The 18,136-nt window shown below is 46.3% G+C and overlaps 1 protein-coding gene across 2 annotated transcripts in view; it reads left to right on the forward strand.

Annotated features, from left to right (window-relative positions):
• Positions 1-3,338: 3,338 nt before the first annotated feature.
• GANAB (glucosidase II alpha subunit) overlaps positions 3,339-18,136 on the forward strand; it is a 216,565-nt gene continuing 201,767 nt past the window's right edge. Inside the window, exon 1 of one of the 2 annotated variants that reach the window (XM_069207037.1) lies at positions 3,339-3,475. In XM_069207037.1, coding sequence (XP_069063138.1) covers positions 3,453-3,475 — 23 coding nt within the window. In that variant the 5' untranslated portion in view covers positions 3,339-3,452. The remainder of the gene's footprint in view (positions 3,476-18,136) is intronic. The other variant, XM_069207038.1, reaches the window with a different exon arrangement.

Raw genomic sequence — 18,136 nt, forward strand, 5'->3', positions numbered from 1 at the left:
TAGTATAACAAACTACCCAGGAGCCATGCAATGACCCACAAACATGCCAAGCACAGAAACAACATATACACATACATACATACATACATATACACATACACACATACAAACACACATGAATACACACACATATGCCTACATATATGTACACACACTACATTATTAGAACCATGGGGTAAATATACTTAGTCAAACAGGTTTAAAGAGTGTGTGTGTGTATTTTATTGTTATGACATAGTAGTGATACATATTTTCTAAAGAACTATACATAACTAGAAATAGACACATAATCAGAAAAAATATTTATCAATATAGGCATATGCAGTCCATAGTTGTTTGAATATGGTGGGTATGAAGGAAAGAGCCAACTCTTGAGTAGTTTTCTGAAGACAAGAAAGTTATCTGTGGCTCCTATAGTTGGGGGTAATGAATTCCAAAGTTTGGCTGCTTGAACGGAGAAGGATGTACCACCTATAGTCTTTTTCTTGTATGGTCGTGTTCTAAGGCGGGGTGCCAATCCTGAGCGGAGGTTTCTTTGTTGGATGTATTTGGTTATTTTGTTTCTGATAAAAAGCGGTCCTGTTCCACGTATAGCTTTGTGGGTGATACAAAGCAGCTTGAAAGTCATCTTCTGGAAACGGGTAACCAGTGTAGTGCTCTCAAGGCAGGGGAGATGTGGGCTTGCGGCTTTACATGTAATAGTAGCCTGGCTGCGGAATTCTGGATACGTTGTAGTTTTTTCATAATAGATAGAGACGATCCATGGTAGAGGCCATTGGCATAATCCAGTTTGGATAGTACAAGCGAGATAGTAGCTTGCACCTTGTGTGGAAATCTGAGGTGGGGGAAGATGCGCCGTAAAGTCTTCAAGGTGATGAAGCTTGTTTGTGCTAATTTGTCCACTTGGGCATTCATAGTTAACTTGGAATCCATGGTGATTCCAAGGTTTTTAACTTCCTTGGATAATTGAGGAGGTGGTCCTAAATCACCAGGCCAGAAGCACAGAGGGTCATAACTTTTCCAGTCACCACATATGGGTATTTCTGTTTTGGAGGTATTTAATTTGAGATGGCTCCAGGTCATCCACTGATCAACGGCTCTGAGGCAACTGAAGATTTGTGAGTTTTCAATGTTTGTGGGGCATTCTAATTTAAGTAGTATTTGTGTGTCATCTGCATAGTTGTAGCATGTGAGATGGAAATCATTGATCAGTTCTGGTAAAGATATCATGTAGATGTTGAAAAGCAAAGGTGAGATGATTGATCCTGCTTTTGTGAGGTAGGGTTCGGACGAGAAGTGGGGCGAGTGGATGATATTAGATCTTTTTTGAAGATAGAAGTAATCCAGTCGAGAGCAATCCCTTGTATGCCGGCTTCGTGGAGTCTTTGAATTAGGGTGTCATGGTCAACCGTATCAAAGGCAGCCGAGAGGTCCAAGAGAAGTAGTGCAGCAACTCCATTACGGCCGACTGTGTTTTTAAGATCATCCCAGATTGCTATGAGTGCTGATTCAGTACTTCTTCCTGGGCGGAATCCAGTTTGGAAGTCTGAAAGTATAGAATTGTCTTTAATGAATTGTGACATCTGGGCGAATGCTTCTCTTTCTATCAATTTGCCCAGGAAAGGTCCATTTGTGATTGGTTTGTAGTTGTTGGGTCTTGTGGGACTAGCCAGTCTGTACCTAGAAGTGTGCCTATGCCAGAGTTCTGACAGCCTGAAAGGACCATAATGTGTGTGCGCATGCCCCAGAGCAGTCAGTGAGCTTGCAATGCAGCTGGGAACTTCTGGCAGCGGCACAACAGCCCACCGCTTGAGAGCAACATGTTATATGTACAGCACTGCAACTTGATAAAAGACAATCAGGGGCCTGTTTCAGTGTCAGATTTCTATTACAGACCATGCCGAGTAATAGCAAAATCTGCCCAACTTAAAACCCCGGTGATAGCAAAACGGTGTTGGCCCAAAGAACATTAATTTTTTGCTAGCACTGCTTCCAAAATCCACAACAAGCTGCAGCATGTTCTTTACTCACCGGGTGGTGGGGAGATTAAGTGAATTATGCAATAAAATGCAACCAGCGGCAGGTGCCGCAACCTGGAGGGGTGGGCCTGTCCAGTCCTAGAGATAAGTTATAGGACAGCTTCAACTCACGGGAAACGGGTTGGCAATGAAATTACACAATATGTGTGTATCTACAGCCAGCAAAGTGATAACACCGTCCCTCCAAGGACACGCACAGCCAGGAGGTATTTATAGTTAAAAGTAGCGCGAGCTGATGTCGGACTGGCACTTCTCTGCTGCTCACTGAGGTCAAGCCCAAGGCAAAAGAAAAAGATTGTGTGCTGAAACCAGCACAAATGGCCAGAAGTGAAAGCCTACAAGTAATAGGGCCAGAGTCAATGGGTGTAAGATACACACCAAAAGGACAGATAAAAGTGATTCACTGCAGCAATCAAGGATTTGTGAAGGGCACACAGAGGAACGAATGAAATGTAATGGGCGTGCAAGTAAGCCCACAGAGTAGCACCCACAAATCATGTATATCGCAAAAGGCGCGGCCTATTGGCTTTGACAATGCCTGTTTCTATGTTTTAAACTCCACAAAGGTAGTACAAAGCGGCCATCTTAGAGTAGGACCACTTCCATATTCACAAACCTTATAAGTAAGCACGGAAAACAAAAAAAAAGTCGAGGAGGAAGTTCAACTTCCCTACCACGCTGCAACTGAAACGTGCCTATTAGAAGAATGTGCGAGGGGGTGCGTAAATAAAGAACCAGTCAAATGTGAAGTGCAGGTCATCTTTGACAGCCACGAGAGAGATGTGTAGATTTCGCTAAGCAACGGAGGGGGAGGCGGGAACTATTGATATGGAAAAAAGACTGACAATTTTTGCATTTCTGGAACAATATCGAAAAGTAATTTCTAGATACATCCTGACGATATAACGAAAAACATATGGAAGCAGATAAAAACATCGTCCAGAAATAGGGTATTTGAACGTATACCCGCATTCGCCGCGAAAAGTTGAAGGTAACCACTTTTCATATCAGTACATTTTCAATACAGTATGCTTCCAGGACACCTTCGTAATATTATTCGACTGAAAATGCAACACAAATAATGTAATAATAAGCTTTTTGAATCACGTTTTTTAGAATTTAGACTATCCCTAGTTTTCGAGAATCCAAATTACACCACGTTTTCAAGAATTTAGACTACGCCTCATTCACTGTTATAAGATGTCGTCTTTGAAGTCTAACAGTTTTGTTGTATCCTTCTGATGAGGTGGGAAAAATGGGGGTCATGCAGGGTGGAAGACTCCGATTGGTTAACGAATGGTGACAGCGACAGGCCCGAGAAGGGTGTGACGGACTGTTCCAGCAGCCAACGGAGGGTGTCTGACGAGTTCTAGAACGCAAAAGGGGGAGGAGCCCAAGGAAATCGGGGCGAAGATGGCGACCGACGATAGGAGCAGGTGAGCTGGGGTACTTACTACCTGGGGAAGTGGTGTGTCCTAGGTTGTGCGATTAGAATCAGTGCTTCTGAGAACAATGGTGTTATAAGTCTGGCTAAGTGTTGTTTCGGTCATCTGTAGTTGTCTGATACATTTTTCCTGTATGATGAGATTAAAGGAAATAAGATTCGACAAAATGGTTGGGATCTGAACGGATTTGTCTCCCTTCTCAATTAGAAGAGAGACTTTAAGGGTCTCACTGCTGCTGATTTTACTGCTGGGTTCCAGTGCAAACTGACTCTCATGTTGCTTATCTTTTTACCAACACACACTGTGGGACTTCTGCAGTGCTTGAGTGTGCACGGGAAGACCGGTTTCATCATTGTGCTGAGTTAGAGGCTACACATTTCCCAAATGCACCTTCTATGTGCTCCCACGGGCGTGAAGTATGTGCCACAATGTCCAGAGGTGGACTCTTGAATGCGGCACTTAATAAGAGAAAAATGTTTAAAATAGAGGTGGTTTTGTTGAATGGGCCGCTACCAAAACGTGGACTGTAACTTTACATGACTCAAGGAAAGCCTGCCCTTTGTATCAGAGAGTTATTATATATTTTTTTTACAGGGCCGGAGATTCACAACCATCACAGCACAACGATACATTCCTCGACCGTTTTTTGATTATCTTAATTCTCTTATTCTGTGCTACTTATAGTACCACATAAAATAATATCACAAAACAACATATTTTCTAAGATATGTTATCTTATTTATCTGAATGCAGCTGCGCAGCATTGGGTTTTGTCGCCCTTATCCTTGGTACAAGTGGCTTTGACTGCTCATGATTACCAAGAGCTCTCCGGTCCCGGAAAAGCTCCTTCTTGTGCTCAGCTACTTATGTTTTGAGAACGTGGGTCGACTAGAATTTATATTCGAAAGGGAGCCAGTCTGCAGAACGCTTGTAAATCAGCAAGCCTTTCACGTGTAAGATTTTGTTTTAACATAGTTATATACGTGTAACGTTCGTTTTAGAGAACGGAAGTATTGCTCGAGATAGGAAATACCACTAAATAGAGCAACAATTGAAGGGTAACATACTTATTGAAGAAATATTTAAACCACCGAACTTTTCAGTTTTTCAGCTTCAAAATTTCATTTAGTTTTCGAATACCACGAGAACACTTTTATAGCATAAATAAATGCAGAATCCGTTTTATACTCCGCTCTGAACTCTTAAAATGTTGAGTGCATTAAATGGAGTTAATATACTGTTATATATTGCGTTCAGTACAAATGGAATGTTGAACAGTGTAGAAGGTAGAATGAAGTGGCAGAATGGGGTGAGTAGGAGAATTATGTTGGAGCCAGTTCTGCAGGAGCTAGATAGAGTGGGAGCTGAAGAGACTTTGGCTGTACCTACTTTCTCTTTAAAAGAATAAACCTGCACTTGAATACATAAACATGTGGATTTATGCATAACATATACCTAGTCTGCAAGCGGTTGAACAGCAAGTGCTACTTCGTCCTTTCTGCTTGTACTCAAGAAGAACATGGGAGTGAGGAGTTGGACACATCACCGAGTACCACTGTTAATTGATATTGGCAGCCCCCACCCTCAGTTGTGTATATTATTGAAAAAGCTGGACTCCCATTTATCTGAGCACCTGATGGGTGAATTGCCTGCTTTTGTTCGCAAGTCTAATGTTGCGGTAGAATGTACACCAGCAACTTAAACGGACAGGGGCTTTCTTTCCTGAAATGCTGGAGTGGCAGACTCCAGCAGGGAAAATCAGTTGGCTGCAAGACACGGAAAGGAATTGAAATAAAACAATTTCTGTACAGATGACATTCTAGCTACTTGTTGGTGTCAGCCAATCAAGTGTACTGAGTATGGTCTATTGTGTATAAATTGTGCCTTCATATCATCTATAGAAATGGGGTCTCTAGTTGGCAGTGGTTTGCACCCTGTACAAGTAGGGACCCTCAATCTAGACAGGGTAAGGGAGTCAGTCACACAGCTAAGATAACCTCTGCTCACCCCCTTGGTAGCTTGGCACAAGCAGTTAGGCTTATCTCAGAAGCAATGTTTAAAGTATTTGTACATGCACAGTAACACATTGAAAACACCACAAAAGTACTCCACACCAGTTTAGAAACATAGCTGATATTTATCTAAGTAAAGCAAGACCAAAAACAACAAAAATCCAACATACACAAGCAAAGCTCCACTTTGAAAAAGATTAAATCTCAGTAAAGCACTTCAAAACACCATAGCTCCAACTGGGGCTATCACAGTGTCTTGACTGAATCATTCCCTAAGGTTCAATGTCACTCATGAGGGAGTGCAGGCCTGACACGGAGTCGCAAGGACCCCTGGTACCTCTGGAAAACAAGGAAACAAAGACATTGCACAGAGTCTGGGGGATGAGGCATTGCTGGAGCTGGTGTGGCATTGGTTCCTTATCGTTAGGCAGGTGAGGTGTCAGTACCTTACAGTTGCAGGGGAGGTGATGCAGGGTGGGTGGCGAGGTGTCTTCCTTACAATCTGGCGGGGTAGATGAATTCAGCAGGTCAAGAAGCGAGATGTTGACTTTGCGGTGTTGCGATCACACCGTGGGGCTACAGGTGCTGAGGCGAAGTTGTAGTCGGGTGTCTGGGACACGCTCTCAGGACATGCCCTATGGCAGGACTTTGGAGGTGCCACAGTGGCATCGGGCCTGCGGCATCAGTCGTGGTCATTGCACTCAGCGAGGACCACGGCTTCTGGTGCATGCAGCAGTGCAGGGTCAGACAGCAGTATCGATTCTGGAGTCGATGCCACCTGGTTTCACCAGAACACACTTTTCAGGGCCCAGGAACTGGATTTGTCACCACTTGGCAAGTCAGGACTCTCATAAGAAAGCCCAGGTGCTGGCAGATGAAATCTTTGATGTCCCTGAGACCTCTTACAAAAGGCAAGCTCAGTTCAAGCTCTTTAAGAACCTTGGAAAGCAGGATGTTGTAAGCAAAGTCCAGTCCTTTCGCTCCCAGGACAAAAGCAGCAGGCGAGCAAAGCAACAGGCAGAGTGGCAGTCCCTCCTACGACATCTAGCTCTTCGTCCTGTCAGTATGTCCCCAGTCCAGAAGTGTTCTAAAGTTGTGGTCTCAGAGGTCCAACACTTATACTCATTTCTGCATTTGAAGTAGGCAAACTTCAAAGGAAAGTCTTTGTAGCGCACAAGACCCTGCCCTTCGTCCCAGACTCACTCTAGGGGGGTTGTAGACTGCTTTGTGTAAGGACAGGCACAACCATATTCAGGTGTAAGTGTCATCTCCTCCAGTGAGGTTATACAGGGCTCACCTTAGCTCCCTTTTGTATGACTGTCTAGAGCGAATTTAAGAAATAGTCCAATTGTCATCCTGACCCAGACATGTATTACTCAGACAGGCAGAGGCAAAGAATGGTTAACCAAGAAAATGCCCACTTTCTAAAAGTGGCATTTTCAAACCTACAATTTAAAAAACAACTTCACCAAAATATGTATTTTTAAATTGTGATTTCAGAGACCCTACACTCCTAATCTCTATCTGCTCCTTAACGGGAAATTAAATTTTAAAGATATTTCAAGGCAATTGCCCATGTTAACCTATAGGAGAGAGGACCTGCAATAGTGAAAACCGAATTTAGTAGTAGTTTTTAAAAAAAAATAAAAAAAATTTTTATTAACATTTTATCATTCAATAAACAGTATTATGTTTACAGCACCATCTTGTTTGCTTCGTGTTAGTGCATAACAGTGTTAATATCACTACTGTCTACATTGTTTGAATGTTCTACATCATTAATTATTCGATAACCTTTATACTTTAAACGTACGCAAGAATAGAACATCAGTGGCGCTTCTTCTCGTATGGGTTGCCCAATTGGCCTAGTGTAGCAGAGTCATGTTTTTCTAGCTATTATACAACACCTTTAACTCGTTTCAAACATTAATTAACTTAAACTTAAACACGATGGCAAAGTAGTGGGTGGAGGCTGCTAATGCAGGGGGATGCCATTTCTTGGCTTTTCCAGTATGTATGGTGTCATTACTCATAGACTTGTCTGGTTTCAGGTGGGTGGGGCGTCTACCGGGTCCAGCCTGTCTGTTAATCAATGTCATGGGCTCTGTCCCCTGTTGTCCGGCTTTTGTTTAATCTCGGCCTTATCGTGTCTGGCCTTATCGTGTCTTCCCTTATCATGTCCTAGAGGGCGAGGCAACATTTCCTCCCTTCCTATGTTTATCCAGTCTCCACTCCTGTTGGAGTGTCTGCGTCCGCTGTTCTCAATATATTGTCCCAGCTTGTCATTGCTACTTCCCATTTCTGTGCTATAGGGTGGCGACGCAGTGCCCTCCCCTCCTCGCTCTTCAGGACCTGGAGTTCGGCTCTAGCCCATGTTGTAACGTCTTGTCTCCACCCAACCCGGAGGGGCCGAAACTGTGCCTTCCAGTTCTTTGTGATCTGTCTCCTATATAATACCAGTGCCAGATTCAGAAATCGGGTCTCCACTCTTCCCCTCGGCAACCCATTCCCAAAGCCCATCAAACATCTGTCAGGGGTCGGAGTCAGGTTCATATTAAGGAGTCTCGATAGGTCGGACATCACCTCTTCCCACCCCAGTTGGATCTCTGGACAGGTCCATTCCATGTGGTCAAACTTTGCGTCTACATTTTTACATCTGGGGCACACCCTAGGAACTCCCCCATAGATTACTGTTTGCCGATGTGGGGTGAGGTACGTTCTGTGGAGGTAATTATATTGTATATATCTCAGGCGCGTGCTGCGAGCGACGGACCGGGGATAAGCCAAAGCTCTGTTCCATTCCGCATCTGACGGTTCCCTACCGACTGTCCTCCCCCATCTCTCTCTCAGTGGCCGCATGGAATCTAGTGCATCCTCAACTTGAACTCGGTATAATTTAGATATCAGATGGGACTCATCTCCTGATGTCAATAGGAGATGCAGCACCCTATGGGTGGCTGGTTCCGCGTTGACCGTGATCCAGTGCGTTTTCAGCACATGTATCAGTTTATGATACATAAGGAACTGACCCGGGGAGACTCCACTGTCAACAAGATTAGTAAAGGACCTCAACACTCCCTCCTGAAACAGGTCTCCCACCGTTTCTATTCCTGCTCTCCTCCAGGTTCCGAGGCTCATGCCTCCCAGGTTCCTCTCACCAGCCTCGATCGTAAGTACCGCCAGGGGTAGGGCCGGAGAGTACGGGGGGACAGTGCCATCCCTTTTCACGCACCTCTTCCAACATGCTGACGCCACTTGTCATCGGGCTGTGCATGTGGGAATTAAGCTTCCTATTTGTCATTCGAGCAATGAACTGATTTATGTCCTCCACTACTTGGTCGGCGTACCTCTCCAGGTGACCCTTACCTGTGAGCCACCCGGCAACCCATTGCAGCTGGGATGCCAGGTAGTAGGCTTCAAAATCTGGTGCTCCTAGACCCCCTTGTTAGTTGGCCTGCATAGTATCTGGAGCGAGGTGCGTCTACGGCCATTATCCCATATAAGTTCCCTGAGTAGGGTGTTTAGTTCACGAAACCACGCTGTTGGAATCAGAAGGGGCAGGTTAGCGAAGTAGTATAGAAGCCGGGGCAGCATTACCATTTTGGACAATGCTACTCTGGCCATTATCGTCAATTTCAGCGATCGCCAGAACCCCACCGAGGACTTCAGAGATCGTAGAGCTCTGCCCAGGTTACCCTCGCGCAAGTCTGCCCTGTCGTGAAACACCTGTATGCCCAAGTACTTAAAGGTTCGAGGGGCCCAAATCATATCCCCAGGGCATGTTGTCGGGCGTTCGCCGCCCGGAGCCATAGGGAACACGCATGTCTTGCTACGGTTGAGGCAAAGTCCAGATATGTTCCCATAGTTCTCCAGCACTCCCAGTGCCCATGGGAGATCCTTCTCTCCGTCCCTAAGGTAGACAAGTATATCGTCAGCATATAGCGAGATGATATGTTCTTGGTGTCCCCATTCCACTCCTCTACCCACGCCGCATCTGGGACGCCAGCGGCTCGATGGCCAGGGCGAATAACAGTGGGGACAATGGGCAACCTTGTCTGGTTCCCCTGTGAATTGGGTAAGTTCCGGATACTGTTTTACCTGTTCTCACTCTTGCCAGCGGTGACGTGTACAACAAGTCCACCCATTTGACCCAATCTTCACCCATTCCCATACGGAGCATCACTGCTCTCAAGTAGTCCCATCTGATCGAGTCAAATGCCTTCTCAAAATCCACCGCGAGCAACACCCCTGCTGCAGGTTTCATGTCGCTAGGCATATTCAGGACCGCAAAGAGACGTCTCAGGTTTAAGGAGGTGCTGCGATTCGGGACGAAACCATTCTGGTCTACATGTACCAGAGTTGGTATAAGAGGGAGTAAACGGTTGGCCAAGATCTTGCTTAGTATTTTAAAATCACTGTTTAGCATTGACAGGGGGCGGAAGTCAGTCACTGAGGGTTGCCTAGATTTTGTCTTAGGGAGTGGGACTACCATTGCCTCTCTCATGGTGCACGGCATTATCCCATTCTGTAGCGATTCTGTATACATCTCTACCAACTGGGGGGTCAGTTGCTTCTCGAATTTTTTATAAAAGTCCATGGGGAGGCCGTCTGTTCCCGGGGTCTTCCCTGAGGCTAATTGAGCTATAGCTTCACTGACCTCCGCCACCGTCACTGGGCCCCCCAGCCTATCCCTGTCTCCGGCCATCAGGCTCGTTATAGGTATATGTTGTAGGTAATTATCAAAGACCTCCGTACTGATTTCAGCCGGTTTTCCATATAAAAAGGTGTAATATTCCTTGAATGCATCATTTACAGGGCCTGGTCTACTTCTGCATGACCCTTCCTTATCCAGCACATTTGTGATGGGCTCAGCATCTCCACCCGGCTTCACCAACCAGGCTAACATTTTCCCAGACCTACCCTCTTCAGATTGTAGGGAGGCAAAGTATTTTTGTGTGCTGTGGCATCTAAGTTGTTCTTCGATCTGGGAATGGTCTCTCTTTGCCTGAGTATATTTCTCATTTACTAGTGTGCCAGTCCCCTGAGTAAGTTCTCCCTCATGTATTATCTTCTCTAGCGTAGTCAGCTCCCTTTCAAGTGTGCGTCTCACTCCGGCCGATTGTCCAAGACAAAAACCCCTTGTCACCACCTTGAGGGCCTCCCATTCCGTAGATCTAGAGGTGGTGGATCCACTGTTAAATTGAATATGGTCAGTCAGATGCTGTCTCAGGGCGTCTCTATATGCTGGGTCCTCAAGTGCTGTAGGGGACAATCTCCAGGTCGGAATGGGGGGCCTAATCTCTGCTGCCCTCCATGTTACCAATAGGGGGCTGTGGTCGGACAGTGTACGGCCCAGATATTCTGAGTGAACCATCCCACGTGCAAGGTCTGCCGTACACGCCACCCTGTCGATTCTGGTGTGGAGTCGGTGAAGGCCCGAATAATATGAGTAATCCCTGTCGTGTAAGTGTTGTTCCCGCCATATATCCACTAGCCCCCAGTAGCTCATCCATTCACTAAGTTTCCCAGCTATCTTACTTGACATTGCACCCTGTAGTGGGGGGGAGGACCTATCCAAGTCTACATCTAATATACTATTGAAGTCCCCTCCAACCAAAAGCTCTCCTCTCCTCTGGCGGGTGAGGTGGCTCGATAATCTCGTCAAAAAGGGGATCTGGTCCTGATTTGGGGCATACACGCAGCACAGGACAATCGGTGTGCCGCATAGCTGTCCCTCCAGAACCACGAACCTCCCCTCACGATCTATGTTGGAAGCTTCTATCTCTAGGGGAACCCCTGCACGGATCCAGATCATTACTCCCCTTGCGTACGCTGAGTACTCTGTTGCGAACACCCGCCCCCTCCACCTACGTCTCAATCTCTCAGGTTCACCAGCCGCCAGGTGGGTCTCCTGTAGCATTGCTACCTGTATATTCCTCCTTTTTAAATAAGCCAGTATTTTGTGTCGCTTGGCCGGTGACCCCATCCCTCTAACGTTCCACGTTAAGAAATTGTATTCTGCCATGTTGGTGATTTTTAAATTTACATTGGCTACTCTTTGCTACTTTTACCATCTGCTGTCCCCTGATCCTTAGTGAAGCACTGTTGTTACGCAACCATTCACCACCCCTTGCCATCCTAACTAGTAACTGCTTATCCCAACTCCCCCTCCCCAGGGCACCTCTCAAACAGTAGGCTGCCCAAAAACAGAAAAAACACCCGTGCAACAGTGCAGCATGTTTCATCTTTTAGTTGCAGTTCTCGCCAGTCCACCTGTACAGGCGAGATTCCAGTAGGGGGGTGGCCCTGCACGGAGGGGCCATTAGTGCACCATTTGCGCCCGCCCCGGGGTATCCGGTAAGCCTCTGGGCCTCAGAGGTCATCTGCAGTTTGTGGGGTCACTACCGGGGCCTGCACCGAGCTGCTCGAGCCCCCCGCCGATGACATCACAGTCTCGTCAGATTCACCGCCAGAGTCCTCCCGGGGGGTCCCCTCTCCGTTCACACGGGCCGCTGCCTCCAGTGCTGCTCTTCTGCCACTTTCTTTTTGGTTCCGGGATGGTGCCAAGCGTGGGCGACTTCGGGTCCGTCTTTCCCTGGGGGGCTGGCGCGGTCCACCCCCGGTCGGGCCCCCCCTCCCGAGCCGCTCTGTCTGGGTCCCATGAGTTTCCAGCCATTCCCATGCCTCCTCCGGGGATTGAAGAAATGTTGTTTTACCGTCAAGCATTACTTTCAGCTTAGCCGGGTACAGCAACGAATATTGTATACCTTCGTCCCTTAGGGCCCTTTTGACTGCCATGTATGAGGCACGCTTACTCTGTACCTCTACTGTAAAGTCCGGGAACAGCGTGACTTCGCCATTTGCTACCTTAAATGGGCCCTCTTCTCGCGCCCTTTGTAGCAAGATGTCCCTGTCTCTATAGTGTAGTAATCTTGCGATCACCACTCGGGGGGGGCCTGCCCGGCGCCAGGGGCCTCGCAGGCACGCGGTGCGCTCTTTCCAGAGTGTAGAATGAAGTCAGCCGGCCCGGTGCCACCACTGTGCTAAACCATTTTTCCAGGAATTCTACCATATTTGATCCTTCTGCCCCCTCCGGGAGGCCCACCATTCGCACGTTATTCCGCCGGCTTCTCCCCTCTGTGTCCTCAGCTCTTCGCTCTAGTCGCATCACTCTATCTCTGAGATGCGACATTTCGGCCTGCAGGTCTTTTTGTTTTGGTGCGATGTCGGCCAGTGTGGTTTCTGTCTCTTTGACTCTGTCCGATAATTTGTGATGGTCAGCCCTCAAGAGGCCCAGTTCAACCGCGACCTGATTGATGTTGTGTTGCAGTGTTAACTTAGTGTCTTCTATCGCACCCAATATTTTGTCCAGGGTGTCCTGTACCTCGACCTGCAATGGACCCCGCACGTCCCCCCCCCGCGCCCGGGGGTCGCTGTGCCGTCCATGACTTTGGCCCTGTGGCGGTTCTTAGGGGACATCGATTACGTAGGAGATCGTCCCCCCCCAGTGGCGAATCCGACCACGGTGCGTTAGCTCAGGGGATCCCCCATCTAGGACTTCCGTCTCAAGCGCAGTTCAAGGCCCGCAGGGGCCGCCAGGTAGAATCCCATCAGCACCAGAGACCCGTGCTTTCTCGTTCAGGATCTCCGTGGACTCGGGGCGCGTTGCACCAGGACACGAGGCACCACACCAGTTCGATCACAGTAGTCGCCACTTCAGGGGCCGGACCGGTCCGGTCAGGCAGGGCGGCCCTCCCGGGGCCCGCCCGTTTCGCAGGAGTGTGCCGGTGCTCAAAGTGGGTGTCCGCTACACCAGAGGCCCCCTCCGCCAGACACAGCGTGCCGCACGCAGGGTCGGCGCCACAGCAAGGCTCCCGGCATCTGGGCCCCCCGCCAGGCCCAGGGGCTCTGGTCGTTTCTCCTTACTTGCGAGGGTGGGGCCGGAGGGCCCGCACGCACCCCCGGTCGCCGTCACACCGTCCTCCGCGGTCTCGGGAACACAAGGCCCTCCACGAGCAGCCCTGCAGCAACCCCCAGGCAGGAGGGGGGCCGCCCCGTCTCCCCACCCGCGGTCGGCTGGCTCCCCCTCAAACGGCGCGCGGTCCCACGCCCAGCCGCGTATCCGCTCAGTCCGGCTCCCGACATTAACGCGCGACAGGCCCAAGGGCTCGCCGGCCGCCTCCGACGGGCTCCACCGGTGCTCGGGTCGCCCACACGGGTCCCCACACTTGCTCCCCGTCAATTTGCCCTGGGGGAGGCCCAGGATAACAGGAGAAGTTTAAGCCCCTCCGGAGCAGACGGATCAAGCGTGCGCCATCTTTGGCTTCGTGCTTCTTGCCCCGAATTTAGTAGTAGTTCACTATCAGAGCTTGTAAAACACACCAGAAAGTGCCCTAACTTTTAAATACACTGCACCCTGCGCATGGGGCTGCCTTGAGCCAACCTTTGGGGTAACTTAAATGCAGTAAAAGGGAAGGTTTGGGCATGGCAAGTGGGTGAACTTGCCAGGTCGAACTGGCAGTTCAATACTGCACATACAGACCCTGCAGTGGCAGGTCTGAGATATGCTTACAGGGCTACTCTTGTGGGTGGCACAATCAGTGCTGCAAGCCCACAAGCAGCATTTGATTTACAGGCCCTGGGCACACAATGCTCTATACTAGGGACTTACTAGCAGATCAGATATGACCATCCTGGATATACCAATCACCAGTACCATTTAGAAACAGAGCACCTGCACTTTAGTTCTGGTCAGCAGTGGTAACGTCCCCAGAGCCCTAAAACCAACAAAAATAGTTAAGAAAAAAATAGGTGGAAGGAGACAAAAAGCTTGGGGATACCCGTGCAAAAAAGGCCATTTTCAACAGGAATCCCTTAACCCTTAAATACATTTGACACAGTCTGTCTTTTCTTATGCATTAGGCTGTTGTAGTTAAAATAATATCAAATCATTTCATTCCCCCCTTATGCGAAAGATCAGTATCTTTGATTCACTTTTGTTGAACTGGAGATAAGTTATTTCTCAAAAGCATGCATACTTGTAATTTAATTTTAAATAGCTGGAATAGGGCCAGACAACAAGAGTTTTCCATCTACTGATTGGAAGTTGGGGTGAGGGATGACAATGGTGTACCAAGTGGAGAGTTCCTCAATGGTGTACCACGTGGAGAGTTCCTCTGTGGTTGTAACAAAACCAGGAGAAGGGTGAGCTGTTCCTAAAAGGCATTTTTTTCAACTCGTTTCTGAAAGGTGTTAGGAGCATGTCTGCTCTTTGGCAGGATGATGATCCAGATTTTGCTAGCAATGTTGCAACGCCTTGTCGTGTTTTTTTTTTTTTACCACTCTAGGTTACAAATCTGGCAATGCTGTGCATCTTCTGTGTTGCAGTTCCTTCCAGCGAAAGTGATTTTCCTAAATATATATATTTTTTTTAGCTATTGTCTGATGGGTGTAGAGAGAGATTTACTCTGTGTTTAAATTGGAGGGATAATTTACCCATTTACACTGACATTTTAGTTTTACCGTCTTATCAGAACTAAGCAGGCCAGTTGAAGGGATCATTTGTCTCTAGTATGCTGTCAATAATAAGAGAACCACATTTATATTGTACTGTAAAATTAAAGAGAAAGCCTGAAAGAAGCAAAGGTATACCTAATGGCCACTGTTTCTAATGAATTATAATGTGTAGGTGGAAAAGTATTTAAGTCATCATAAAGCCAAAGACCAAACAACATAAGCTCTTCAATTCATTCTTAATACAGGGTACTAGTACTTTTTACACATAGTGGTGGGGTTGTATTTCAACACAAAACTTGTGTGATGAAGCATTTGAGTTGATTCCAAGAATCGGCCTGCATAAAAAGAGAGACTTATGGCCATTTGTGAAACACAAGTCTCCTGTGGTTGGAATTGACTGTTAATGGCACATCCGCAAATGGGAGTGCTGATAGTGCATTCTGCATCAAATAATTTCTTCAGTCTTTATCCAAACCTGCAGTCTTCCATCGTGGCTTCCCTTGGACCTTGAGTGATGGTCCCTAGGTAGTTCATATAAAATATGAAGGGATAACACTGGAGCACTCTCCCTTGTGACATGAGCTGTCTTATTCTGCACATGGCGAGCTTCTATTGCTGTAGGGTTTTTAATGGTCTGGCCTGACAGCGCAGCTATCGCCAGGCAATTACTTGAGGAACACTGGAGAGGGGCGTTGCCTTCGCCCACGTGTTGGGAGCCAGGAGTAAATGTTGTGTGCTTCCACAAAAATGTGCTTTCCCTCCATGCAGTTGTTATTTTGTTCATCCAGCTGCCTAGATTGAACGTTTAGGGCACACACAATCTTGTAAAGCTATTTAAGTGTCCTAGATAACAAAAAAAATGTATGGTGCTTTTCTCTGGTAGCAGCACAGATGAGTTGGGCAGTCACTAACCTACATAGATGTTTAGGTCTGGTTTGCAAGTTCAGCCGTCTCCTGACCTTTTAACCTTTATCAATAGTATTCTATAGTTCTTTGCTTCTACACAAATACATATCTGTTCATGCTTCACATTACCATACAACATTCCCTTGAATCCAGACCTATTGACATTGCCAATGCTTGTTTGTATATTTTTTACAAGAGGCACCCATACAACTGCACAAACCTGTGTATATGAATATTACATGTGACAATAATTCTCACAGGACTCATTCAATACATTCAATAAATCTATGGTGAAATGACCATGTGCAGCTTTTTCTTTCCTTTATTGAAATACCAAGATACTGTAGTCTTTTATCCAGGATATTTAATTGATGCCCTCACATATATTATATTAAGACAACATTCACTAGACAATAGGTTGATGTCCAATGACTATTGCAGCATGTGTCGAGAGAGAAGAGATACCACAAGAGAAAGGAAGTGGAGAAGTGTTGAACAATCAAAATTGTGTGTTTACTGACCAACCAAGAAACCATTTCCTAAAACAGTAGCGTTTTATTCCTGCACCTGAACTCAATTTAGGTGAAAACATCACTGTGTCTGTGATATGTCAGTGACATTTTGACCCGATTTCAGGTTTCTCATCAGGTCTAAAATGATGTAGGGACACCAAGGCCTAATGTCAACAATGACTACACTTTCTGGTTGTTTGTGTATAAAAACTCTGTTTCAGTTTTCCATACTTTTCTCCACTCCCTTTCTCTTATGGCAGTAAATGCCCTTAAATAAAATACTATATATGCTGGCCACTTAGTAAGAAGAAGCATTCCTTACATCTAGTGATTTCGCTATTGATTTAATTAATGTATTGATGAGTACTGTGAGGAGCAGTGCCTCTTTTTCTAGGGCCTTTTTATTTTGTCTTGACCTCCTTTGGCCAAGCAAGGGTACACTTTTGCTTCCATGGGCCTCCTCCAGCCCATTCTGGCCTCACTTCAAGAGCACCTGTTGACCCATACCTGAATGCACATGTCTTCAGAACCGCAGTAGTGCCAGCCCCATCCAGGGATCTACAGTAGTATAGTCTTCTCTGGTTCAGTGCAGCCCCAGCTGTGCTGTCCATAGGTCATTTTGTGGAAGCTGATCGTCGCCATTTTCACATTTGGGTCGTTGGAGGCTGTAACTCCTCCCCCTTTGTTTTCCTTCAAAATGCCCCCACCCCCCTCCTCCAAGCAACCCTTCTGGCTTGCCTCAATTGTTTAGACTCTTGGGGGTTCCAGTAAGTCTAAAACTATTAGTATACCACCTGCTATGGCCTGCGAGGACAATAGAAGAAGAAATAGAATAATATAAAAGGCATTGGATTGAGGGCCTGGGATTGGAAATCTGCCATTGTGGGCGAAGATCATAAAAGTAAAGTGGGTTTAAATCGGAGAACTTTACAACTGGAATTTTTTTTCGGCTGCACCAGAGTCGCGATGGTCAAGCTAATTGTGATGCCAGCTGAAAGAAACTACCATACAATGGTTGTGGCATGTTCAGTAATTTAATGTAGTAGAGTGCAGTGGTTTTGTGAGAATAGGTTCTTAAGACTGGCAGCAAAATTTGATCTGGGAATGGGCTTGAACGGATGCTGTCGTTTTTGACCTTATTTCCCGTAGAGAAGAATATCTTCTTGCTTTAGTGGAAGTGGATTTATCAGATGTCATTGGCTGCAAGAAATGTAGTTTTGAAGTTGTGGCAGACAAACACCAACCTGTTTGTGAGGAATAGATTCATCGGATACTGGTCTAAAACAGTTAGAGAAATGTTGATGTCCCTAATAAGAGACTCCCTTTTTTTTTTTTTTTTTTTTAAGATTCTGAACCTTGCATGTCATCTTTTAGTGAATTCACTTTATAAAACAATAGCAAGAGTCATTTTGTGTAGCTATGAACATGTGCTTGCATCTGCGACTGTGTTACTCTTTTCTTTTTCCTTTGAAATTGAGAATATTATGTTTATTGTAGGACAGCTGTTCAGGTCACATGATTATAAAGCAGGGTATCTCTTAAAGAAACCCTACCATGCATAATGGAGATTACCCTATGGTTTGTAAATATTTTAAAAATTGAGTTCCAGGTCTTGTTAATAAGTACCGTAAAAAAATAATAATAAAAAAAAAATATATATATATATATATATATATACATCAAAGCATAAAAAGGGTCATACAGTG

This window comes from Pleurodeles waltl, chromosome 9 (assembly GCF_031143425.1).
Source record: "Pleurodeles waltl isolate 20211129_DDA chromosome 9, aPleWal1.hap1.20221129, whole genome shotgun sequence".
NCBI classification, from domain to species: domain Eukaryota; kingdom Metazoa; phylum Chordata; class Amphibia; order Caudata; family Salamandridae; genus Pleurodeles; species Pleurodeles waltl.